Source organism: Panthera tigris, chromosome D3 (assembly GCF_018350195.1).
Source record: "Panthera tigris isolate Pti1 chromosome D3, P.tigris_Pti1_mat1.1, whole genome shotgun sequence".
NCBI lineage: Eukaryota > Metazoa > Chordata > Mammalia > Carnivora > Felidae > Panthera > Panthera tigris.
In genome coordinates, this window is record NC_056671.1 from 23784891 (window position 1) to 23811829 (window position 26939).

At 45.6% G+C, this 26939-nt stretch overlaps 1 protein-coding gene and 1 pseudogene across 7 annotated transcripts in view; both read right to left on the reverse strand.

The window, feature by feature from the left end:
- EMID1 (EMI domain containing 1) overlaps window positions 1–26939 on the reverse strand; it is a 49164-nt gene that overhangs the window by 4710 nt on the left and 17515 nt on the right. For 3 of the 7 annotated variants that reach the window (XR_006210052.1, XM_042962657.1, XM_042962653.1), the window contains exons 5-14: window positions 26401–26462; window positions 24320–24440; window positions 24067–24117; window positions 23894–23983; window positions 22959–23114; window positions 21889–21978; window positions 21692–21744; window positions 21139–21201; window positions 20988–21032; window positions 5854–5898 (exon numbers count right to left, since the gene is read on the reverse strand). Coding sequence is in view for 6 of the 7 variants with exons in the window: in XM_042962657.1 (XP_042818591.1) it covers window positions 5854–5898; window positions 20988–21032; window positions 21139–21201; window positions 21692–21744; window positions 21889–21978; window positions 22959–23114; window positions 23894–23983; window positions 24067–24117; window positions 24320–24440; window positions 26401–26462 (776 nt within the window). In the remaining variant the exon portion in view is untranslated. Of the gene's footprint in view, window positions 1–789; window positions 875–5853; window positions 5899–20987; window positions 21033–21138; window positions 21202–21691; window positions 21745–21888; window positions 21979–22958; window positions 23115–23893; window positions 23984–24066; window positions 24118–24319; window positions 24441–26400; window positions 26463–26939 lie in introns of all 7 variants that reach the window. The other 4 variants (XM_007082598.3, XM_042962656.1, XM_042962655.1 and 1 more) reach the window with 3 other exon arrangements.
- On the reverse strand, window positions 18124–18291 carry LOC122232867 (annotated as a pseudogene).

A 26939-nucleotide genomic window follows, 5' to 3' on the forward strand; every position in this document is an offset into this window, starting at 1 on the left:
GGGTGGAGAAATTGGTGGGTGAGAGCCTGGGGTGACGATCTGGCTCCCTCCAGCCCCCAAAGGGACCTGCAGGACACGTTAGGAGGACCAGAGGAGGAACTGTAAGGGAGATACTTGGGGCCAGGAGGCCTGCCCTATGAGAGCCTCTGGGGGCTCCTGGGGGAGGGGAGATCAGAACTGGTGGGTGGTATATTACCTGGAGTACCCCGGGGACTGAGCCTGGCTTCGTCACCCGCAGTCCCCTGCACTTCTGGAGTCTAGTTCCATGACCTATTGTCCTGTGGGCTTGGGGACTGGCTCTCTTACCCATGACTTCTCTAGAGCTGAATGAAGCCTGGTTGGAGTCTGGATTTCTTACCCATAACCCTCCTGTGGGCCTGGGCTCTGACTTTATTACCCATGATCCCCTGCTCTTCTGCCATCTGGCTCTGTTACCCACAATCCCTTTCTGGTCTGGAGTTTGGCTCCACTGCCCCTAATTTCTTTGAAACTCAAAATCTGTCATCTCTGCTTCCCCTGCAGGCCTGGAAACCGCATTACTCACAATGCCCGGAGGCCCAGTCTGACCACAGAGGTGGGGGCCCAGGTTTCTAGGGCTCCCTTTCACCTGTGTAGGAGGAACCAGCCATTGAGGGATGGGTGGCCTTATTCTCTCACGTCCTCACCTGCCTGGGGCAGGCACCTTCTCCAGCCTCATGACTGGGTCCAGGCAGCTCCACCCCTGGAGGGCCTGGGGAAGGCTGGTGGGTGGGGGCTGGGCTGTCTGTCCGTCTGTCTGTCTCTACTCACCATAGAGCCCAATCATTGTTTCCAAGATTAAAACCCTCTCAGCTAAAATCTTCAAAGCCTCGCGTAGTTGGTGCAACCCCTCCCCCTGCGGAGGAAAGAGACAGATGCAGCCGTGAAGGGGGCAAGGGAGGAGGTCCTGCAAAGCTCATTGGTGGCCCATGCCCCACCCTGGACATGCACCTGTGGCCCCGCACCACCTGCCACAACCCAGGGTCCGCGGACAGCCAGGATAAGGCCGGGAGAGGATGGGGCAGGGAGGGGCAAGACAGGTGGAAGCGGCCCCCTCAGTAAGTCCTGATGGGTCCCAGCTGGCTGCTCTCTGCCCACACCCCTGCACATCTGCTGCACTGGGGGCAGGGCAGTGCCAGGCCACAGGGGCCTCACTGCTGTCCCAGAACCTGCCTCAGGGCCTGCCCTGGAGGTTGTCATGGGGCACCCCCAAATCTCTGTTGCCTGACACCTGCATGATTCCTGCCACATCCCTGGGCCACCTGCACTCTTGTTTACTTAATATTCTTTAAACTGACTCACTTTTTGCCTACATTAACATACTACATTAACCTCACTCTAATGAATTCCATCAATTCCACTCAGGCTCCCACTGATCTTCTTTCCATTAACATCAAAATGAATATAGGCAAGTAAAATTAGAAAATGTTTGAGTGGCATCACTTTTGGGAACTTGTGCTTAACGTGTTGGAGAAGCTAAGGCTCAGGCCCAGGTGTCCACTCCTCAGCCCTTCTCACTTTGGGCTCAATCCCTCCCCAGGCTCTGACTGTTCTAAGTCCGCATTCTGCATGTCCTGGAATCAGGCCCCCAGCCCCACCCTCCCTTCGAAGTAGCATCCCTAGGTCTGTAGCCCCCAGGCCCAGGGATGTGGCAGCGGGCCCCCAAAGCCCCTACCCCAGGGCTCCCTACCCCAAGATATTGTCGGCTGCTAGGGCAGGCTCAAGCCAGCCCTCACGTTCACTTCCAGTTTGTCTGTCTGTCCTTTCCTTCCCCAGCATGAGGTCCACGATCTGGCTGAAACTCCACACTCCCTCACTCCTTCCTCTTTCCTAATCCAGACTAAAGCTATTTCCGGAACGTCGATATCTTAATTCCAAAGGAGCACCCCAGGACAGCAAATAGAACTATTCCAGCCCTCACATATCTGGGAGTCTCTCTCAGTGTCCTTTACTTGGTTCAGATTAAGTGAAGGGATGGGGTAGTATATGCATATTGCCACGATTGAAATCCAACATCTAACAACCGAGAGACCTCCCAACGTGTCTGTGAGCCTGCTGTGGCCTTGCTGGGGCTGTCTGTTATAACCCAGCTGTCCTGTCCACATCACAAGGATTTGGAAACTCTCAGGCCACTGACTGGACATTGCAGCCTAACGGTCAGAGTCACTGTGGGCCGCACACCAAAGTAATCCCTTTCAAGTATTACAAGAGCAGGATCTAAAAATGGATGACCTTCAAAAATTATGTTAAGCCACTCCCAGCATGGACAGTGGGACAAGCTGACCTCATGAACCTCCTGATAAGATGTAATAAAGGGTACTGCAGCCCCCACCAATGCTCCTGCCAAGAGCATTTAACTGCATCTCATCGCAAGGAAACAATCAGGCAAATCTAGATAGATGGTGGGACACTCACAAAAAGACAAAGTCAAGAGAAAGAAGAAAAGGACAGGGACTGTTCTAGATGAAAAGACACTAGAGTTGTAACAACCAAATGCAATGCATGAATCTTGATGAGCTTAGATTAAAAAAAAAAGCAAAAAAAAAAAAGGCATTTTGGGGACAACTGGTAAAATTTGTATGTAGGTTAAATGATACATCACTTTACAGCATCATTCCACTGAATCAATTTCAGCTTTCTTAGGTGTGATGGTGGTATTGGAGCTTTTTGGGAGAATGTCCACACTCTTTTGAGATACACACTGATGTGTTAGGGAAAATACAGATGAGGTTTGCAATTTACTTTCAAATAGATTTTTTAAAGTCTGTAAATATAAGTAAAGAGAGAAAGAGCAAACGTGGCAAAATACTAATAGTTGGTCTGGCTAGTGGAAGGCAGGAGGATATTCATTCTGGATTTTCCTGAACATTTGAAAATCTTCTAAATGAAAATTGGAGGAAAACACTAAAGCAACATTCCTGCTATTTGGATCCCTTCCAAGATGAGAGGCCTGTTGTTTGTACTGATAACACCCCAGTCGCCTCCAAACCCAGACTGAGCGTCCAGGGTCTGCCGGACACCCCGTACTCAGCTTTACGACAGATACCTCCCATTTGGCATGGGCAGGGGGCTTCTTCTTCTTGTTCTTTTCTGTGAAAGCTGCCTTAACTTTTTGCTCTCCATCACAGCCAAACCAGCACCAAGTCTCTGTTAGTCCATTGACATCCATCCATCCATCCTCACTGTCCTCCTTCCAGTTCCAGCTCCCAGGGTCTCTTGCCAGGATGGCCACAACAGACTCCTGCCTGCCGTCTCTCTTTCTGCTTCTCCCATCCATTCTCCGCAGGGCAGTCAGAGGAACGGTTTGCAAACAGAAATCTGACTGTGTCTCTTTCCTGCTGTTCAATACTTCAGTGACTCCCCACTGTCCACAGAACGAAGTTCAAATTCCTCAACATGGCCTAAGTCCTGCAAGGCTATTTGACCTCCGTCTCACCCCTTGACTGTCACACTGTACCATGCAAAGTATTTGCAGCTCCTTGGCTACCCCAGGCTCACTCCAGCCCCAAGGCCTTAGGTCATGATGTTCCCACTCCTCTACCTGAATACCCTTTGCTTGATTAATGCACCTTTCGGGCCTCAGCTCCCATCTCCTCCTTCAGGAGGCTAAATCCTTCCCCATCACAGTTGAGCTCCCTCTATCCTGTTGCTGCTGGTTACTGGTCTGTATCCCCCTCCCCCCCCTTCCCAAATCACATCTATGTCCACAGAACCCAGCCTGGGGCCTGGCACCCACCAAGGAAGGGCTGGTTTCCAGGTCCTGGAAGATGAAAATCCTGGGTTTCATTTCCAGCTCTGCCAACAATTTGCTCTGTGGAGTTAGGCCTCAGTTTTTCTTGTCTGAATAAGGGGTATGAGCTTTGGCTAGATGGGATGGCTCAGCCTACTCTGGGGCAGTGCCTGCACTTTATGCTCATGACCACTGGGTGTCACTGCCGAGCCGCAATCGGACTGTTGGCTCAGGTCTACCTGGGGGTGGTAGGTGGAGAGTGGCCCCTCAGGGCCCTTCCCCACACTGGGCCTCATCCCCACCTACCCCCCCACAGAGCTGGTCCCCAAGTCCCCAAAGCCTCATGCTGACCCCAGCCCAGCAGGTCCCCCTCAGGCAGGCAGCAAGCAGGGGCAGAAGTACAGGTGGGAGTCAGGGAGGAAGGAGGATGGGCAGGGGCCCTGCTACCTTTTGGGCAGCCCCTCCTACAGGTGGTCCTGAGTTCAAGGCCTGGTTTGGGATAGTTCAGGCATCCATTCTCCTCCCAGAATCTCCATGTATGGATAAAGCTGCATAACCTAATTCAGCTTCACTTCACCTCTCCTACCTCTCCTGGGCTGAGTAGAAAACATGTTCCTAGAGTGGAGGTGGCCAGTGACGGGCCCAGGGGAGGCAGAGGGCTGGGCTTATATGGGTCTACCTGACCCCCGGCCTGGCTCATGCACCTATTGGTAGTATGCTTAAGAGACTCTAGAGCCACTGGGGGATGAAGGGGGGTATGGGGAGTGGAGTGACAAGCAAGGGGCTGGGGGAGGTTTGCCGGAGAGGTAGCAGGGCCCCAGAAGTCATGGGAAGACATGGGGAAGGGCTCGTGCGGGGTGAGGGGCTCCCACGGCTGTATCCATCACTGACCCCACAATCAGGAGCAGAGAGGGCAAGGCAGGCGCTGGGTGCATCCCATGTCTTCGTTAACTAGTGCCTGCTGGAAAGTAGGGCACCCCAGCCAGACTGCATCCAGACGGGGTTGGGGGAAAGGGAGGCATGATACCAGTCTCCTAAAGAGCTTCCCAGTTTTCTCTCCTGTAGGGGTGTCTGCCTCCACCCTGTCCATTTTCCAAATGTCTATGTCACAATGGTTTCCAGGTTCTTGCATTGTGGGCTTTTGGTCCTCTCCCCATGTATCTTGGGTGGGTCAATTTCTAGGCCTGGGAATTCATTCACTGCAACCATCACCAATGATTGTAAAGGTCTCTAGGACCCCACCTGTGGTTTCCAAGTCTCCTTTCTCATACATGCTATGTCTCCTGTGTATGTGACAGTTTCTAGGCCTTCCTTCTCAATCTTCCTGGGCTTCCTTTGTGCAGAGTGATTTTTAGATCACCCCATCTCATTTTCCATGTTTCTCCCATGCATGATAGTCCTGTCATTGCACTCCCCCGTCCTTGCACTCCCCCTGAGTCTCCTATGTATGTGATGGTGTCTAGGACCTCGTGTTAATTACAGGTCTTTTGAGAATAGTGAAGTCTAGGTCCCCTGACCTCATTTACCATGTACCATGTATACATAATGGCTTCTAGGCCTCCCTTCCTGTGCTCCATGGATTTCCTATGTATACGGTGGTATCTAGGTCCCCTGTCCCTTTTACCATAGGGCCTTCACCATTCCTATGCCTCCCTTCCTATGCTTCACAGATTTCTCAAGGCCCCCATCCCATTCTTTTGTGTGGATATTGTCTTCACACCTCCCTTTCTTCTGCAGACAAAGGAGCAGAAGCCAAAGCCCTTGCTGGGAAGGGACTATGAGGCAGAGGATGCAGTCTGGACTGGGTCAGCCCAAACCACCCAGGCGGAACAGGCAGGGTCACCCTGGCTTAGAAAGGCCACAGAGGGAAGGCGGAGACAGGGACAAAGACAGAGACAGAGAGCATGGGGTCTGCTGATAAGGCTGGCCCTGTCCGGTTGGGAAGGACAGGATTGGGAGGGGGCTAGAGCTGAGATCTGTCAAGCCTCCTTCCTAGGAGACCAGGTTACAGTGGGGATTTGGATGAGGTGTCCCCACTGCTAATGATCTCCTGAGAGCCCAGGGCAGGAAGGGCAGTGGGAGGTCAGTGCTCGGCTGGAGCTTACCCAGTGGCTCTTCTCACCAGGGTCTCCTTTGGGGCCAGGTTCTCCCTGCAAGGAGAGATAGAGGTAGAAGCAATGAGAGAGGGAAGGAGGGAGGGAGAGTGGGAAAAGGAAGGAGGGGAGGAGAGGGGGAAAGAGGGAAGGAGAGACTGGAAGAAGCTAGAAGGCTGAGAGAGACAGAGAGTGGCTTGTATGGGACTAACACTAGATTAAATGCAAAAAAAAAAAAAAAAAACCCAAAAAACAATGACTTGAAGACAATGGAACGTGGTAAAGAGCAGCCAGAAACTGGAGGCTATTTGACTTTTGAAAGAAGGGAACTACGCTGGGTAAAAAATAAATACTTATGGAGTTTCCTCTGAGGGCACACTGCAGCCCCCTCAGCCTGGCAAATAGCTCAAGCAGAAAGCTTTATCATCTTACTGGGCTGAAGAATCACAGGCTGGAGTTGAGATGGCCACAGGAGAGGGAAATTGAAAGGAAATACTGGAAAGCAGGGAGCTACAGTAGGGGAGTGAAATCTACATAAATACCCCCCTTTAATGCTCAGATGGTCCATGAACTACCCATCGTAAAGTCACAAGCTGAGTCCAACCCACACGCTGGACCAAATATCAACACTCTTCAGAGGAAGATAATAGATCCCAGATTCTCTTTACTCTGTTATCTATATTGTCCAGTATGCAATAATAATTACTAGATATGTGAAGAAACAGGAAAATGTGACCCAATATCAAGAGAAAAATAAGTCAGTAGAAACAGATCCATAGCCAACCCAGATTTTGGGTTTAGTAGACACAAAGTTTCAAATATCTGTGATATTGGGGCACCTGGGTGGCTCAGTCGGTTAAGCAACCAACTTCAGCTCAGGTCATGATCTCGTGGTTCACGAGTTTGAGCCCCACGTCGGGCTCTGTGCTGACAGCTCAGAGCCCGGAGCCTGCTTCAGATTCTGTGTCTGCCTCTTTCTCTGCTCCTCCCCTGCTTGTGCTCAGTCTCTCTCTCTCTCTCAAAAATAAATAAAAGCATTAAAATTTTTTTAAATATCTGTGATATTTGTCATCAGGGAAATCCAGGGACACCTGGGTGGCTCAGTCGGGTAAGCATCTGACTCTTGATCTTGGCTCAGGTCATGATCTCATGGTTCATGGGATGGAGCCCCACATCAGGCTCTGTGCTGACAAGCATGAAACTTGCTTGGGATTTTCTCTTTCTCTCTCTCTCCCTCTCTCTCTCTCTTTCTCTCTCTCCTCTCTCTCTGCCCCTCCCACCACTTGCACTCTCTCTCTCAAAATAAATAAATGAACATTAAAAAAATTTTAAAAATGGGGGCACCTGGGTGGCTTAGTCGCTTGAGCATCTGACTTCAGCTCTGGTCATAATCTTGTGGTTTGTGGGTTTGAGCCCCCCTGTTGGGCTCTGTGCTGACAGTTCAGAGCCTGAAGCCTGTGTCACATTCTGGGTCTCTCTTCCTGACCCACCCCTGCTTGTGCTCTTACTCTCTCAAAAATAAATAAACATTAAAAAAAAAACAGGCATCTTCTCAAAAAAATAAATAAAAAATAAAATATCTCTGATATTTATCATCAGGGAAATCCAAATAAAAACTACAATGATATCCACCTCATGCCTATCAGAATGGCTAAAATCAGCAACACAAGAAACAACAGGTGTTGGTGAGGATGCAGAGAAAGGGGAACCTCCTCACACTATTGGTGGGAATGCAAACTGGGGCAGCCACTGTGGAAAACAGTATGGAGCTTCCTCAGAAACTTAAAAATAGAACTACCCTATGATCCAGCAATTGCACTACTGAGTATTTACCCAAAGAATACAAAAATGCTAATTCAAAGGGATATATATATACTCTGATATTTACAGCAGCATTATCTACAATAGCCAAATTATGGAAATAGCCCGAGTGTCCACTGATTGATGAGTGGATAAAGAAGGTGTGGTATATGCATACAATGGAATATTATTCAGCCATAAAAAGAATGAAATCTTGCCATTTGCAATGACATGAATGGAGCTAGAGACTATAATGCTAAGTCAGAGAAAGATAAATGTCTTATGATTTCACTCATATGTAGAATTTAGGAAACAAAACAAATGAGCAAAAGGGAAAAAAAAAAGAGAGCGAAAGAGAGGCGGAGGGGGCAAAGTAAGAAACAGACTCAATTATAGGGAACAGACTGATGGTTGCCAGAGGGGAGTGGAGGGATGGGTGAAATAGGTGATGGGGATTAAGGAGGGCACTTGTCTGGATGAGCACCAGGTGTTGTTTTTTAAGTGTTGAATCACACCTGAAACTAATACTACACTGGATGCTAATTAACTGGAATTTAAATACAAACAAAGTATCTGCAATAAACATGTTAAAGAATGTAGTGGAATTGATATAATGGTGGTGAGACAGGGAATTTCAGGAGATCTGTGAATACTGTGAAAAAGCATCAGATGGAAATCCTGGAGATGAAAAGGACAATACCTGAAAGAAAAAATTCAGTAGCTGAGATTAACGGAAGATTGGCCATAACAGAAGAAAGAATTAGTTAACCTGAAGACAGGTCAAGACAATAACTCAAACTGAAGCACAAAGAGAAAAAAGATTTTTAGAAAAGTTAACAGAGACTCAATGACTCATGAGAGAGTATTAAGTATAATTAGGATCACAAAAGGAGAGAAGAGAGTACAGAACAGAAAAAATGTGGAGAAATATTAACCAATTTTTCCCTAAATTTGACTTAAAAAAAAACAATGAAACAAAACAGATTTTTTGTGTCTGGTATGGCACATGAGGAATTCAGAAGTCACCATTTTTTCCTAATAACAAATAAAACACTGAACAAAATAAAAAATCAACAACTCTTCTTAGAACCATCAAAGATGTGAGGTCACAGGACAAAGCACTGCCCCCCAAATTGTGGAGAGAGAGAGAGAGAGAGAGAGAGAGAGAGAGAGAGAGAGAGAGAGAGAAAGGGAGGTGGATTATAATTTACTGAACATAAGCCTCCTTGGGAACCAGCGCCAGGGTAGGAAAACCCAAATGTATTGACAAATTGCCAAAGGCTCAGTGTGGACAACTCTGAGAGTTAACCATTCCAGGGGGACCCAGATTTTGGAGAATATTCACATCTTTGCTAGTTTTACTCAAGAGCTCTGTCAGGTCCTTATACTGAATGCTGTAGAAAAATCTCCTCTTGTTTTCAGCAGCAGGAAGGGGGAAAGGTGCCATCTTGAAACACACCAGAGCATTCTGCTCTCAGCAAGGCCTGCCCTCAGGAGAAACTATTTTATCAGAGTTTAACCTGCTGGGGTCTTATCAGAGCCTACCTGATCTGGAGGGGGAGGGAAATACCCAACTATAGCTAGCTTTAGCCTTCCACATGGGGGAAGAGAAATATCCCACCTCTAGCCACCTTGTCCCACCTGAGGGGAAACAAAACAAACAAAACAAAATTAAGAGGCACTGGTGAAGTTAACAATGTAGGGAGATAGGCTTACCCAAAGACTGAGACCTAACCATGAGACTACAGAATGCTTCCTCACACTGCACACCTTACCACTACATTACTCTTTATTGGAGTAAAGAGGCCTTTCACCCACTACCTCATGTTTACCTTCTAACCAAAAATTACAAGGCATACTAAAAGGCAAAAAACACAGTTTTAAAAGAGTGAGTAAATATTAGAACTAGAGTCAGATATAGCATGGATGTTGGAATTATCAGACCAGGAATTAGCAAATAAAACACTATGATTAATATTCTAAATTAAATTTCCATTAATTCTAATGTAGAAAATTGACAACACGGATAATGTGAGCAGAGAGATGAAAATTCTAAAAATCAAAAAGAAATGCTAGATTTCAGTCGAAGGTCCTCTTCATAAAGTCTGTTAGCTACGGGTAATCACATTTTTCCCAGGCCTCTTAAGAAATACTTAAATCCACAGGGCACCTATGTGGCTCAGTCATTTGAGTGTTTGACTCTTGATTTCGGCTCAGGTCATGATCCCAGAGTTGTGGGATCGAGCCCTGCGTCAGGCTCGGCACTGAATTTGGAAACTGCTTAAGATCCTCTCTCTCTCTCTCTCTCTCTCTCTCTCTCTCTTTCTCTTTCCCTTTGCCCCTCCCTGGCTTGCACACACACACATGCACATGCTTTGTCTCTCTCCAAGATAAAAAAAAAGATTGTCTTCCTCTCTTCTTCTGCCCCTCTTCCCTGCTCATGCACACTCTCTCTCTAAAAGAAAAAGAAAAAAAAAAAAAAGAAAAGAAAAAAAGAAATACTTCAGGCCTAACAAAGGCCTTTCTTTCTAGTATCAGGAGCCATGCTCCAGAAATACAAATTCAACAGAATTTCATCCCAGACTGTCCCCTCCCTAAAGTTCTACCTACAGCAAGAAAAATAACAAAACACTACCTGTAGTCATAAGTCCTTCAGTCTCCTGGCCAAGATTTCACATTTCCTTTATTTATTTATTTTTTAAGTTTATTTATTTATTTTGAGAGAGGGAGAGAGAGCACGTGGGAGGGGAGGGGAGAGACAGAGAGAGAGAGAGAGAGAGAGAGAGAGAGAGAGAGAAAGAGAGAGAGAGAATCCCAAGCAGGTTCTGCACTGTCAACACGGAGCCTGATACAGGGCTCAAACTCATGAACTGTGAGATCATGATTTGAACTGAAACCAAGACTTGGATGCTTAACTGACTGAGCCACCCAGGCGCCCTTCACATTCCCTTTAAAGATACCTTTCCTGGGTGCCTGGGGCGCTCAGTCGGTTGAGCATCTGACTTTGGCTCAGGTCATGATCTCGTGGTTCATGGGTTTCCCTGTGTTGGGCTCTGTGCTGACAGCTCAGATCCTGGAGTCTGCTTTGAATTATGTGCCTCCCTCTCTCTCTCTGCCCTTCCTTTGCTCATGTTCTGTGTCTCTCTCTCTCTCAAAAATAAATGTCAAAAATTTAAAAAAAGTTTTTAAATAATAATTAAAAATATAAAAACAAAGATACCTTTCAAGGAGAAAGACTCAAAAGGGGCACACGGGGGGCTTCAAAGGTACTGATAAGGTTCTATTTCTTTTTTTTTTTTTTAATTTTTTTAACGTTTATTTATTTTTGAGACAGAGAGAGACAGAGCATGAACGGGGGAGGGGCAGAGAGAGAGGGAGACACAGAATCTGAAACAGGCCCCAGGCTCTGAGCTGTCAGCACAGAGCCCAACGTGGGGCTCGAACTCACAGACTGTGAGATCATGACCCGAGCTGAAGCTGGACGCTCAACTGACTGAGCCACCCAGGCGCCCCAATAAGGTTCTATTTCTTGAGCTTGGTGTTGGGCACATGAATATATGACTTAATATAAATATTTAGATTTTTCAGGTTAAAAACATGCATATATGTTTAAGAAAATACTAGAGATTGGAAACTTGTAACAGAAATGAAGAATGCCTTTGATGGGCTCAGTAGTGGACTGGACATGGTGGAGGAAAGAATCTCTAAACTTGAAATTATGACAATTAGAAACTTCCCAAACTGAAAAGCAGTAAGAAAAGAGACTGAAAAAAAGAATAGAATATCCAAGAATGATAGGATGATCACAAAAAAAGTATAACATACATGTAATGAGAAGATGGGAAGGGAAAGAGAAAGGAACAGAAGCAGTATTTAAAGCAATAATGATTGAGAATTTTCTCAAAGGCACAGATCAGGAAATTCAGAGAACATGAAGCAGGATAAATGTCCGCCCCCCCACCCCCACCCCAAAATACTACACCCTGGGCATATCATCTTTAAACTTCAGAAAATCAAAGATAAAAAAGTATCTTGAAAGGGGCACTTTGGTTGGCTCAGTCGGTACAGCATGCGACTCTTGATCTTGGGGGTTGTGAGTTTGAACACCACACTGATTGTAGAGATTCTTTTTTTAAAAAGTTTAAGAAAGTGTATTTTTATACCTAATAAATGTTTATTTATTTATTTTGAGAGAGATAGAGAGAGGAGGAGCAGGGGAGGAGCAGAGACAGCAAGGGAAAGATAGGGGAGGAGCAGAGAGAGCAAGGGAAAGATAGGGAATCCCAGGCAGGTCCCATGCTCAGTGCAGAGCCTGATGTGGGGCGCGATCTCACAACCATGAGATCATGACCTAAGCTGATTATCAAGAGTCACATGTTTAACTGACTAAGCCACCCAGGTGCCCCCCACCTCCTGCCAAAAAAAGTATTTTGAAAGAAGTCAGAGGAAAAATGTCACCTTATCTAGAGGAGCAAAGATAAGAATTCCATCCAACTTCTCAGAAACCATTCAAGCAAGAAGAGAGCATAGTGAAATATTTTAAGTGTTAAAAGAATAAAACCACTAACCTAGAATTCTGTACCCTGTGAAATTATCCTTCAAAAGTGAAGGAGAAAGACTTTCTCAGAAAAACAAAAACTGAGGGAATTTGTTGCCAGTAGATCTGCCTTGTAAGAAATGTTAAAAGAGATTCTTCAAAGAGAAAGAAGTGACAAGTCAGAAACTCAGGATCTATATAAGGAAAGGAAGGGCATCAGAGAAGGAATAAATGAAGGTAAAAACCCAATGAAACTTTTATCTCTCTTATTCTTAACTGACCTAACAGAAAACACTTTGTTCAACATAATAATACCAACAATATATTTGATCATATATGCTTATGCATGTGAGTCTATGTATATCTGTATGTATGTATAGATAGATAGATTTACATATGATTATATATGAGTGAAATGAATGACAGCAATGATACAAGGAACAGGAGGGAAGAATTGGAATATTTTATTATAAGGTATTTGCACTAACCATGAAGCAGTAATGTGTTATTTGCAAGTAGAGTTGGATTAGTTGTAAATGTATATTACAGACTCTGGGGAAACCACTACAAGAAGTAAAAAAAAAAAAAAAAAAAGGGAAGTGCAATCAATGTACTAAGAAAGGAGAGAAAATGGAATCATGTGAAATGATGACTTAAAACCATAAAATGCAGAAAAACTGTAGAAGACAAAAATAGGAACAAAGAATAAGGGCAACAAATAGAAGACAGTAAAAAATACGGTGAAAATTAACCTAAAAACCACTTTAAATGCCAATGGTTTAAATATCCCAGTTAAAAGACAGGATTGTCAGAGTGGATAAAAAAAACAAGACCCAACTGTAAGTTGTCCAGAAGAAGCCCACTTTAAATATAAAGACACACAAAAAGCCAAGGGATAGAAAAAGATAGACCATTCTAGCACTAACCAAATGAAAATGAGAGTTAACTATATTAATTTGAGACAGAACAGACTTCAGAGCAAGGAAAACTTTCATGGATAAAGAGGGGCAATACATAATGATGATAAAGTGATCAATGAAGGCACAACAATCCTTAACGTGTAGGTGCCTAACAACAGAGCATCAAAATATACGAGGTGAAGGGGTGCCTGGGTAGCTCAGTTAGTTAAGTGTCCAACTCTTGATTTCAGCCTAGGTTATGATCTCATGGTTTGTGAGATCGAGCCCCGAATTGACCTCTGTGCTGACAGCATGGAGCCTGCTTGGGATTCTCTCTCCCTCTCTCTCTGCCCCTCCCAACTTGTGTTCTCTCTTCAAAATAAATAAATAAACACTTAAAAAATTATTTAAAAAATTTAAAAATACACGAGGCCAAAACTGATAGAATTGCAAGGAGAAATAGATGAATCCACTATTAGAGTTGGAAACTCTAACATCCTTGGCTAGGAACAGACAAATGTAGTCAGGCAGAAAATCAGAAAGAGCATAGTTGACGGGCGCCTGGGTGGCTCAGTCAGTTTCAGAGTCCTGTTTCAGGTCAGGTCATGATGTCATGATCTCACAGTTCATGGGTTCGAACCCACAGAGCGTTGGGCTCTGTGCTCACAGCTCAGAGCCTGAAGCCTGCTTTGGATTCTGTGCCTCTCTCTCCCTCTGTCCCTCCCCCACTCATGCTCTATCTCTATCTCTCAAAAAAAATGAATAAACATTAAAAAAATTAAAAAAAAAAGAAAGAACATAGTTGAAATCAACAATACCATCAATCAACTGGATATAATTGACATCTATAGACCATTTCATCCAACAACAGATTACACATTCTTCTCAAGCTCACGTGGAACATTTGGGGCCATAAAATATATCTCAACAAATTTCAAAGAATAGAAATCATACCATGCATGTTCTTAAGTCACAATGGAATTAAACTAGAAATTAATAATAGAAAGATAACTGGAAACTCCCCAAATACTTGGAAATTAACCAACAGATTTCTAAATAACACATGGGTCAAATAAGAAATCTCAAGAGATATTTAAAAATATTTTGAACTACATAAAAATAAAATTGCAACTTACCAAAATTTATGGGATGTATTGAAAACAATGCTTAGGTGGAAATGTATTGCACTGAATGCATATATTAGAAAAGAAGAAAGATCTGGGACACCAGGGTGGCTCAGTTGGTTAAGCCTTTGACTCTTGATTTCAGCTCAGGTCACGATCTTGCGTTTGTGGTATCAAGCCCTGCATTGGGCTCCATGCTAACATCATGGAAACTGCTTGGGATTCTCTCTCTCCCTCTCTCTCTGCCCCTCCCCTGCTCATGACCTCCCTCCCTCTCTCTCTCTCTTTAAAAAAAAAAAAAACAAGCTTAAAAAAAAATCTAAAATCAATAAACTAAACTTTGACTTTAGAAAAGTAGAAAAAAGGAGAGTAAATTAAATCCAAAGTAAGCAACATAAAAGAAATAATAAAAATTAGAGCAGAAATCAATGAAATTGAAAACAGAAAATCAATAGAGAAAATCAACAAAGCCAAATGCTGGTTCTTTGAAAATATCAATAAAACTGACAATCCCCTAGCCAGGATAGTTAAAAGAGAAAAAAGAAAGACACAAATGACTAACACCAGAAATGAAATGGGGTACATCACTACAGATCCCCTGGACATTAAACGGATAAAATGAAATATTATCAACAACTTTATGCCAACAAATTTGATAATTTAGACGAACTAGACCAATTCCTTGAAAAGCACAATCTGCCAAAAGAAGAAGAAACACACAATCTGAGTAGGCCTAGATCTGTTTTTTTTTGTTTTTGGTTTTTTTTTTTTTTTTCAACGTTTTTTTATTTATTTTTGGGACAGAGAGAGACAGAGCATGAACGGGGGAGGGGCAGAGAGAGAGGGAGACACAGAATCGGAAACAGGCTCCAGGCTCCGAGCCATCAGCCCAGAGCCTGATGCGGGGCTCGAACTCACGGACCGCGAGATCGTGACCTGGCTGAAGTCGGACGCTTAACCGACTGCGTCACCCAGGCGCCCCTGTTTTTTTTTTTAATTACACATTTTTTTAATGTTTATTTATTTTTGAGAGAGAGAGAGAGGGAGACAGAGGGCAAGCAGGGGAGGGGCAGAGAGAGAGGGAGACAGAGAATCTAAGTGGCTCTAGGCTCTGAGCCATCAGCACAGAGCCGGACGTGGGGCTTGAACCCACGAACTGTGAGATCATGACCTGAGCCAAAGTCAGACGCTTAACCGACTGAGCCACTCAGGTGCCCCTGAAATTAAAAACACATTATCATTTACATTAGCGCTCCCCAGAATGAAATACTTAGGTATAAATCTAACAAAATATATACAAGATCTATATGAAGAGAATCACCAAACTCTGATGAAAGATAGCAAAGAACTAAATAAATATGTATGGATGGGTAGACTCAATATCTTCGAGATGTCATTCATCCCAACTCTATCTATAGATTTAATGGAATTCCAATAAAAATTCTAGCAAGTTATTTTGTGGATATTGATCAGCTGACTCTAAAGTTTATATGGAGAAGAAAAAGAGTCAGAATAGCCAACTCAATATTGAAGGAGAAGAACAAAGTCCGAGGACTAACACTACCCAACTTCAAGACTTACTATAAAGCTACAGTAATCAAGACATTGTACAATTTGCTAAAGAATAGACAAACAGATAAATGGAATAGAACAGAGAGCCCAGATATATAAATATAGTTAACTGATCTTCAACAAAGAAATGAAGACAATGCAGTGGAGCAAAGATAATCTTTTTCAAAAATGATGCTGGAACAACTGGACACTTAACATGTAAAAAAAAAAAAAGTAATAATCTAGGGATGCCTGGGTGGCTCAGTCCGTTAAGTGCTTGACTCGTGATTTCAGCTCAGGTCATGGTTGAACTCTCATGGTTTGTGAGTTCAAGTCCCGCATCAGGCTCCACACTGTCAGTGTGTCAGCTTGGGATTCTCTCTCCCTCCCTCTCTCTCTGCCCCTCCCATGCATGCATGCTCTCTCTCTCTCATAATAAAATTTAAAAAATTTTTTTTATTTTTATTTTTTTTATTTTTCAATATATGAAATTTATTGTCAAATTGGTTTCCAAAATTTTAAAAAAATTTAAAAATTTTTAAAAAATTAAAAAAAATTAATCTAGACACAGGCCTCATACCCTTCACAGAAATTAACTCAAAATGGATCACAGATCTAAGTGCAAAAAGCAAAACCATAGAATTTCTAGAAGATAATGTAGGAGAAAACTTAGATGACTTTGGGTTTCATGATGACTTTTTGAAACAATACCAAAAGCACAATCCATGAAAGAAATCACTGATAAGCTGGAATTCATTGAAATTAAAAACTTCTGCTCTGCAAAAGATAATGTCAAGAGAATAAGAGAAGTTACACACTGGGAGAAAATATTTGCAAAAGACACACCTGATAAAGGACTATTATCCAAAATACACAAAGAATTCTTAAAGCTCAACAATAAGAAAACTAATTTAACAAGTTTTTGCACAGAGGTGCCTGGCTGGCTCAGTGAATTGAGCATTGGACTCTTGATTTTGGCTCAGGTCATGATGCAGGGTCATGGGATGGAGCCATGCATCATTGGGCGCCCTCTCCCTCTCTCTCCCACTTGCTTGCTCACTTTCTTTCAAAAAAAAAAAAAAAAAAAGAAAAGAAAAGGGAAGGAAAAAAAAAGGCAATCTATGGAACGGGGGAAAATATTTGCAAACCACCTATCCAACAAGAGTTGATATCCAAAATATATAAGGAATTTATACAACTCAAGTGGAAAAAACCCAACCCAACAAATAACTCAATTAAAAACAGGCAAGGACCTGAACAGACATCTTCCCAAAGAAGATATACAAATGGCAAATAGGTATGTAAGAAGATGTTCAAGATTACTAATTATTAGGGACATGCAAATCATAACCACAATTTTAGATATTACCTCACACCTGTTAGGATGTCTATTATCAAAGAGAGAGAGAGAGAAAAAGATAAAAAAATGGTGTGGATGTGAAAAAAAAAGGGAACCCTTGTGCATTGTTGGTGGGAATGTAAATTAATACAGCCATTATGGAAAACAGAATGGAGGTTCCTCAAGAAATTAAGAATAGAATTGCCATACAATCCAGCAGTCCCACTTCCGGGTATTTATCCAAAGAAAACAAAAATCACTATCTTGAAGAAATATCTGCATTCTCATATTCACTGCAGCATCATTCACAAAAGCCAAGATATGGATGAATGGATAAGCACAATGTGGTATGTATGTATATGTGTGTGTGTATATATAATGGAACATTATTCATCCCTAAAAAAGATGGAATCTTAATGATAAGAAGGATATGTGGATTTTAAGAAAAAAAAAGTTGAACTCAGAGAAACAGAGTAGAATGGTGGATCCCAGGGCCTGGGGCAGGGGATGGGAAATGGGGAAGGTTGATAAAAGAATATCAGTTTTCAGTTATAGCATGGCCGAATTCTTTGGATCTAATATTTAGTATGGTGACTAGAGTTAATAATACTACATTGTATAACTGCAATTTGTTAAGAGAGATCTTCAGTGTTCTCGCCACACATACACACACACAAAAGGTGTGTTTCTTATTTAAAAAGCTTTTTTTAAAAAGTTTATTTATTTTGAGAGAGAGAGAGAAAGAGAAAGAGAATCAGTAGGGGAGGGGCAGAGAGAGAGGGGGACAGAGGATCCGAAGTGGGCTCCGCACTGGCAGCAAAGGGCCTGACACAGGGCTTGAACTCACGATCCATGAGATCATGACCTGACCGATGTTGGACGTTTAACCAATTGAGCCACCCAGATGCCCCTTACAAAAAAGTTTCTTACAAAACCAAACATACTATATGATCCAGTGATTGCACTCAATGTCATTTACCCAAATGAACTGGAAACTTACGTCCACACAAAAACCTGCATGTGGATGTTTATTCATAATTGCCCAAACTCGGAAAGGTGTCTTTCAGTAGGTGAATGGATAAATAAACTGTGGTATATACAGTGGAAAATTATTTACAGCTGAAAAGAAATGAGTTATCAAACCATGAAAAGATATGGAGGAAACTACACTTGATCTTAGCCAAAAGGCCGAGAAGCGATATATGGAGGAAACTTAAGTGCATATTAGTGAGGAAAAAGGGACGAATGGGCAGAGCACCAAGGATTTTTAGGTCAGTGAACTATTCTATATGATACTACAATGGTAGATACATAACAGTATACATCCATCGATACTGTAGAATGTACAACACCATGAGGGAGCCTTAATGTAAACTGTGGACTCAGGATGATAATAATGTGTCAGTGTGGGTTCGATTGTACCAAATGTCCCACTGTATTCGAAATGTTGATAGTGGGGGGAGGCTGTGTATATGTGAGGACAGGGAGTATATAAGAATTCTCTGTACTTTCTGCTCAATTTTGCTGTGAACCCCCCAAATGCTCTAAGAAATAATTTCATTAATTAAACAACAACAAAAAAACTAACAAAAATAAAAATCCTTACAGATCTAGGAATCTTAGCAAACCCAAAGCAGGATAAACATAAAATCATCCCAACCACATCATTATCAACCTGTTGAAAACCGAGGGTAAAGAGAAAATCTTATTTTAATTTTTAAAAAATTTTTATTAAAATTTTTTTTAACGTTTATTCATTTTTGAGAGACAGAGAGGGACAAACCATGAGTGGGGGAGGGGCAGAGACAGACAGGGAGACACAGACTCCAAAGCAGGCTCCAGGCTCCGAGCTGTTAGCACAGAGCCCGACGCTGGGCTTGAACTCACGAACCGTGAGATCATGACCTGAGCTGAAGTCGGACGCTCAACCGACTGAGCCACCCAGGCACCCCTAAAGAGAAAATCTTAAAAGCCAGAGCAAAAAGATACGTACAAGGAAAACAACAAGAACCACAGCCAATTTCTCATGAGAAATGCTCATTTTCTCAGCCAGAAGACCATGGAACAACATCTTTAAAGTGCTAAAAGGAAGGAAAACTGCCAAGCTATCATTTTATATCCAATTTAAAATATCTTTCAAAAATCAAGGTAAAATAAAGACAGTTTTGGACAGAAGCGGTGAGGATTTGTTGCCAGCAGACTCATACAAGCAGAGGTAAAGGGTATTCTTTCTTTAGGCTGAAGACAAACGATACCAGATGGAATCTGGAGCTACAGGAAATCATTAGAAATGATAAATATATCAATAGATGTAAAAGACAATTTTTCTTTGTTTTCTTAACTTCTTTCAAAGTCAACTGTTTAAAGCAATAACAACAATGTATTGTGGGGTTTATAACAAATGCAGAAGTGAAATATATGGCAGTCATAGCACAAGGTCAGAAGGAGGCAAATTATACAGTTGTAACATTCCTATTCAGACGTGGAGTGGTATAATATTCATTCAAGTTAATTGCGGTAAGTCAAGGATGTATTTTTTATCCTTAAAACAACTGTGAAAAAATAACACAAAGTCTTTGGTAGACATAAAATGGAGTAAACCGTACTCAATCCAAAAGAAAGCAGAATAAACGGGGAAAAAATAAAGAAGAGATGGAGTAAATAGAACACAAATAGCAAGCTTGTTGACGTAAATGGTACCGTATTAATAAATGTAAATGAACTCCATAGTCAAGGCAGTTAAGAAAAAAGAGAGACCTAACTATATGCCGTTTACTGGAGGTATACTTTAAATAGAAAAAGTTGAAAGCAAAAGTATTGAAAAAGATATACCATTCAAACACTAAGTGTAAGAAAGCTGGTGTGTTTTAGTATCAAAGTAGAATGCAGAGGATACCCTTGTTGGCTCAGTCTGAAGAGCATGAGGCTCCTGATCTTGGGGTTGTGAGTCTGAGCCCTACTTTGAGTGCAGAGATTACTTAAATAAATAAGAAACTTTATTGGGGCACCTAGGTGGCTCAGTCAGTTAAGCATCCAACTTGATTTTGGCTCAGGTCATGATCTCAGGGTTATGAGATTAAGCCCTCTGTTGGGCTCTGCACTAAGCCAGGAGCCTGCTTAAGACTTTTTTTTTTCTCTCTTTCTCTCTCTCCCTCCCTCTACCTCTCCCCCCAATGTGTACATGCGCTCTCTCTCTACAAAAAAATCAATAAAAAAACTTTATTTAAAAAAAGGTAGAATTGGGGTGACTGTGTGGCTGTCAGTTAAATGTCTGACTTTGGCTCAGGTCATGATCTCATGGTTTGTGAGTTTGAGCCCCGCATCGGGCTCTGTGCTGACAGCTCAGAATCTGGATTCTGTGTTCCCCTTTCTCTCTGCTCCTCCCCTGTTCACACTCTGTCTCTCTCTCTTCTTCAAAAATAAATAAACAGTCGAAAGAAACTTTTTTAATTAAAAAAAGTAGAATGTAGAACAAGGAGTATCCCCAGAGAGAAAAATATTCATTTCATAGACATTAAAATCCTGAACATGTATGCCCCTAATAACAAAACTTCAAAGCACACAAAGCAAAAGTTGACCAAACTAAAGGGAGAAACAGACAAATCAACAATCATAGTTGGAAAGATGGAGAGTGAAAGAAATATAGAGTGTCAGAAACACAGAGGAAAGAAAGAGATAGAGAAACAGATACAGGGACACAGAGCCCGAGTGAAGGAGAGGTATATGGCCTGATACTAAGAGGCTGACAGGACCCAGAGACAAGGAAAGAGAGGGATGGATCATGCCCCGGAGAGGAAGGGGGTCAGGAGCTCTGGTCTCAGTGTGTGGAGCCAGAGCAGGGGTCTGAGCCTGTGGGATCCTGGAGGGGGTGCTGCAGGGTGGGCAGCATCACTCACCCGCTGCCCCGTGGAGCCTTGGGGGCCAGGTTCTCCACGCAGTCCCTGTGTGGGAGGGAGGAGAGGTATAGAGTCAGCTATTGGAGTGGGTGTGACCCAGGGATCCCAGGATTCCCCAGAATCCTCCACCAGGGGCTGCCTCAGTACTCACTCTCTCTCCCTTCTCTCCTGGGTGGCCGGAGATTCCTTTGGGTCCAGTGGGGCCTGGGGGTCCCTGAGCAACAAGACAGGGCCTCAGCTTTGTACTGAGGCAGGGTGGGGTGGGCAAGGACTTGGGGGGCACAGGGGTCGAGGAGGGAGTCCCAGTTTGGCCTGGACCTCTGAGTTCTTTACCACACTCCCAGTGCCTGGCATACAGCTGGCAGTTTATACATCTCAGGGTTTAGAGTTATGGCCCTGGAGTCAGAGAGTCCCTACCCCTGATCTGCAAGTTGCCATGTGCTGGTGGCAGCCCTTTAAAAAAAAAAAAAAAAAAAAAAAAAAGAACCTCTATCATTCTTGGCTGTATGTGCTGCTCTTCCTTACATGGACTGAATGACTGAATAAAAAGATTTACTGAAAGTAGTTTGCATATTAAGTGCTCAATAAATGCTCAAATGAATGAACAAATGAATGGTAGACGGGTGAATGGATGAATATGTGGACTGATAGTGGGTGGGTGGATGGATGGACAGATGAGTGGGACCACTTGGAGAATTACTCACCATGTGTCCAGGACTCCCAGGAATGCCCATGGGACCAGGAAGTCCAGGGGGACCTGGAGTAAGACACGACATCCTCAGGACTCAAACAGAGTACAATACCAGTAAGTCTACTATCCACTCCCTCCTGATGGCCACAGCCCTAGCCACTCTGCCATCATCTGACCCCACCCCTTACATTGGGCCTGGACTCAACTTACCCACTGGCCCTGGGGGGCCTGGGAGTCCGACTGGTCCCTGGGGCCAGTGGCTGCTGGTCTCAGTGAAGGTGTTGGACAGTAATGGGTCCCCTGGGGGAGGAAAGATGGTGAGTGAGCAGGACTGGGCTGGGATAGGGCAGTCAGTCTTTACCTGCCATACCTCTGCCAAGCCAGCTTTGACTACCCTGTGGGACAACCTATAGTGTGGGCGGGGCCATTGGACACCTGCTCCAAGGGTGGGGAGTGTGAAGAGTACTGGTCATATGGGACCAGGAAGCAGGGAGGCCTGGGTTCTAACCTTACCGCACTCTGGCTAGTGACATTCAGCAAGACCCTCCACCTTGCTGAGCCTATACTGCCACACGTCAAATGGGAATAGTAATAACAGCTACCATTTATTGACTATCTACTTTGTGCCGGGCTTCTGTGCATGGGGGTCATGGAGCTCTGGGAGAACTGTGCAGTCACTCTCCCCATTGTACAGATGAGAAAACTGAGGCTTGGAGAGGGAGGAGTGGTGAGATGGAATGAATGGCGCCCAGTCATACACCAAATATACGGCACAGGTATGATTGAACCTGGCACTCCTAGCTCCCGACCACTGGCGGCACACACGTAGGTCAGCCTGGGGAGGAGGTCAAGGATACACGTCTGGGTCCAGATGGGTGGAGGAGGCTCTCTGAGCACAGGGTCAGGGAGCACAGAACTCATTTCCTGCCATCAGGCCTGGGCCTCTCCAGCGCTCTGAGGGCTGGATCACCGCCAGCTCCAAGGCTTGGCAGGAGAGCCGGATGCTGGTAATTCTAAGCACAGGCTCCGGAGGACGCCTGGGTTTGAAGCTGGTCTCTCATGTTCTGGCTATGTAATTGCTCCTCTCTGGCCCTCAGTCTTCCTCATCAGAGAACAGAAGAGGACAATGGCACTATTGGAGGACTGGGTGACACATAGCTGACCAAGGGCAAGCCTAGTATACAGAAGGTACCTGGTAGATGGCAGTGATAATGGGATGATCATTATGCCAGCCCTGCCCCCACTCCCACCATTATCTGTCATGACCCCAAGGGACTTACCATATTGGGGGTTCCAGGCATGGGGTGGTCCAACAGGGGCTGGGGGGCCAGGGGGCCCAGGGGGGCCAGGAGGCCCTGGTGGACCTGGAGGTCCCCTCTCTCCAGGAGTGCCCACAGCTCCAGCCTGGCCAGGGCTTCCTGGGGGGCCCTGAGGACCTACAATGGAACCAGGGAGTTGTTCGGTGTATAAGAGGCAGGGAGGTCCAGGGTGGCTGCAAGGGGGTGGAACAAGGCAGCCTGGGGGAGTGGTTACACGATGGCTGCGGAGGCCACAGGCCCAGGCCGGTCCTGGCCCTGACCTCCCTGGCCATCTATTAAGGGGATGAACACAGCTCTCTTCAGGGGCTTTAGGACAATGGACACTTGGTATACAGCAGGTTCTTAGGAAATGTTGATTTCCAGAATGTTCTCTTCTCTCCCTTCCAGACTTTTGAATGAGTTGTTCCCTCCATCAGTCCTCCCTTTGCTCTGCCTGGTGTCCCCTCCAAGTCATCCTTTAGGCCTCAGCTATGATGTCACTCCCCAGGAAGCCCTTCCCATGCCCCACCCCATCCAGGCTGGGTCTAGGCTTCCTTCCTTGGGGTTTCCATACCTACAACTTCCCCCAGAACAACCTTGGTCACATGGTGGGGGACACTGCTATTTCTCCTCTGCCTGCCTCTCCTCCTCCCAGCTGGTCTGGAAGCATCAGAAGGGTATGGACAGGTCTGACCCCACCAAGTACCCAGCTCAGAGCCTGCTGTGGTAGGTGCCCAGGAAGCATGGGTCCAGAGAATGCAAAAGAGGGTTTTGGGGAGCCCAGGTGTGAGTGGAGGGGTGATGAGCTGAGAGACACGTGGGTGGAAGGGACCCAGGCTACCTCTGGCCAAGTAAAGGTTCACCTGACAGGGCTGACCTGGGAAGCTGGGAGTAGGGGCAGTGCTGTGGGCACTCACCTGGTGGGCCTCTCATCCCCGTTGGGCCCCGGCTGCCAGTATCTCCCTTGGGGCCAGTGGGCCCAGGAAGCCCCTGGCCACCAACTCGATCTGGGGGAGAAAGTTCATCAGCTTGGCAGCTCCAACTTTGCTCTTGCCCTGACACTGGCCCTCGTCCCCCAGTCAGCACCTACCCTCTCGAGGGAGCAGCGGGGCCCTCACGTTCTCTCTGGCTCCTGGTAGCCCTGGGGCAGGGGGTAGACAGGGGTCAGTGTCATCCAGGGTCCCTGCCTCCAGCTCCAGTGTGTACGACAGGGGCTACTGGGGTGCTGCGCCCCATCCCCTCAGGCCCAGAAAGGGGTCAAGCTGGGAGTCAGCAGCAGGGCGGGGACTGGGTCTCACTCCCCTGACTCATTCCCAACACACTGCCCGTACTGACCCACTCACCTTGGAGGCTTCCATCTCCAGGGCTACCCCGGGCAGCTGGGGAGCCCCAGAGTGGGACAGGGTCCCCGGGTGCCGCTGGGGTCGGGAGCACTGCCCGCTCAGTGACAGTTAGCACCGCCACCTGTGGAGGAAGAAAAAGACAGGTAGGTACCAGGGTCTCAACAGGGGCAGGTCAGCCGAAGGGCCCCCGTGTTGGGGGCAGGAGGCCCATGCAGCCAGCACAGCCCAGCTTGGAGTGGAGACCCACCTCCCAGAGGCTCAGAACTTCATCAGAAGTGACTGTGGTTTTCAAACTACACAATTCGTCACCGTAAAAAAAGCCATCATACACCGTCACTGCCACCCAAGTGGAGTTCTGTGTCACCATGTTTGCTGGGCCACAGGGTCTTTCCTATGCTGAGCTGCATAAATAACATGAAACTCCTCTTGGTCTATTCAAGTACTACAGGCTGGGAGGGTTTTTACTAAATTTTGAGGGAAGTTTGGGAAGGTCTGACATGAAATAGAGGCCCCGAGGTGTATACAAAACCACTTTGGGACCCAGTGTGGGGAGCCTCTGAAAGTCAGTGGTGTCCGCTGAGCCGCTGACCTGGGATTAAAGAGGGGCCAGAATGCCCACTGACCAGGGGGCAGGGGTCGTGTGGTCCTGTCCAGAGAAAAGCTGAAACTCCCGGACAGACCCAGAACTAAGAACCACACCCCAGACCTGAGACTGAGCCCCTCATGCCGGCTCCTCCTGGGAGGAAGCCTGGAGAGCAGTGTGGGGTTCCTGGAGCTCCCACACTTCCTAGCGGGGGTTCTAGCACATGCTGTTCAGAAACTTCCTTTTCCCCCTTGATACCTCAGGGGCATCTTTTCATGTTACAAAACGGAGGTGTTGTGAACGGCTGTCTGGTATTATGCTAATTATGCAACCACTCCCTCTGCCATCTGGTTTTCAATTTTCCCTATTAATTATTATTTTTAAAATTTTTATTTATTTTTTTGAGAGAGTGCAAGTCGGGGAGGGGCAGAGAGAAAGGGAGACACAGAATCTGAAGCAGGCTCCAGGTTCTGAGCTGTCCGCACAAAGCCCACTGCGGGGGCTCGAATTCACAAACTATGAGATCATGACCGGAGCCGAAGTCGGATGCTTAACCAACTGAGCCACCCAGGCGCCCCTTCCCTATTAATCATTAACATTTTGGTAACCACCTTTGCATCTATCTACTCTCCTTAAGATAAATTCCCAAAGGAGAGAATGATGGAGGAAAGGATATGCAGACAAAACATGTATGTCTTTACGTGTGCTTAGAAAATCGGGGGGGGGGGGGCTCCTGGATGGCTCAGTTGGTTAAGCGTCTGACTCTTGATTTCTGCTCAGGTCATGATCTCATGGTCCGTGGGACTGAGCCCTGCTGACAGTGCAGAGCCTGCTTAGGATTCTCTCTCTCTGCCCCCTCATGCTTGTGCGCGCTCTCTCTCTTTCTCTCTCAAAATAAATAAGTAAACTTAAAAAAAAGAAAAGAAAATCTGGAAGAAAAGATGCTTAAATATTGACCGTTGTTCTCTCTCGGGGCATAGGTGACTGCTGCAGATGGTTTTCTGGTAGGTTTTTCACAGTTCTGAGCTATTCATGTTTCTAAACTTAGAATATCTTGCTTTTTAATTGCTGAAACCTTTGTTCTTGAGATAATTTGGGATGTGCAGATGTTTTGCTTTGGAAACTGGGAAGATAGTATTATGGTGGTGGAGGGGAATAAAAGGCAAAGGCGACAGGGCAAATAAGAGACTCAGCCACGGGCTCTGGGGGCGTGGTGTCTACAAATATCTGGCTGGCATGGAGATGGGGGTGCACAGGGAGCTTCGTAGGCCTCCCGGAGGAAGAGCAGGCCAGGCGATCTGACTGAGCAGGCTTCCTGGGGAAGGGCACAGAGGGGAAGCCAGCTTGTTCTGGAGGATGGTGGGTGCCTGGTAGGGAGGTCACATGCTCTTGGGTGTTGAAGCTCAGCTCAGAGATGCAATGGGAATCATGAGTGGATGGGGCATAGGGGTGCAGGGAGGGGGTGGGGAGGCCAGGGGAGGGGCAGCTGCTCACCCACCTTGGCTTCCAGCACCTTCAGCCGCTCGGTCAGCTCTGATACTTTGCTGCAGTTGAGGCAACCTGTAGGGAGGGACGAGGCTGGGGCTGGGGCCAGGCGCCACAGGTTCCCCATGGAGCCCCTCAACGCCTGGGGGCAGGATGGAGGCAATGGGACGCCTGATGACCCCAAACCATGAGATAGCCCAGTGTAGGAGAAGGGGCTACAGCCTGTTCAAGGTAGGCCATGTCCTGAGGGTTTCCTTTGGCTCCAGATCCTCCAGAGCAGAATCAGGGACCCACCTCCTGCAACCTTTACATCCAAGATGACTCCTTCCCTGGAAGCCAGGGCAGGAAATCCTGTTGCTTCCCCTTGGGCAGGGCTAGCCTGGGCTTGCCAGCTTTGGGGACTGACACATCACAATCTGGACTGAGCTGGCTCAGAGGCGCTACCCTCTGATTCTGCCTCCGCAACCACCGTCCAGCTCCTCGGGCCTCCCCAGGGATACCCCTAAGTTATCGGTAGCAGCTCTGGCTCATTCCAGAACCTGCCAGCTGCGG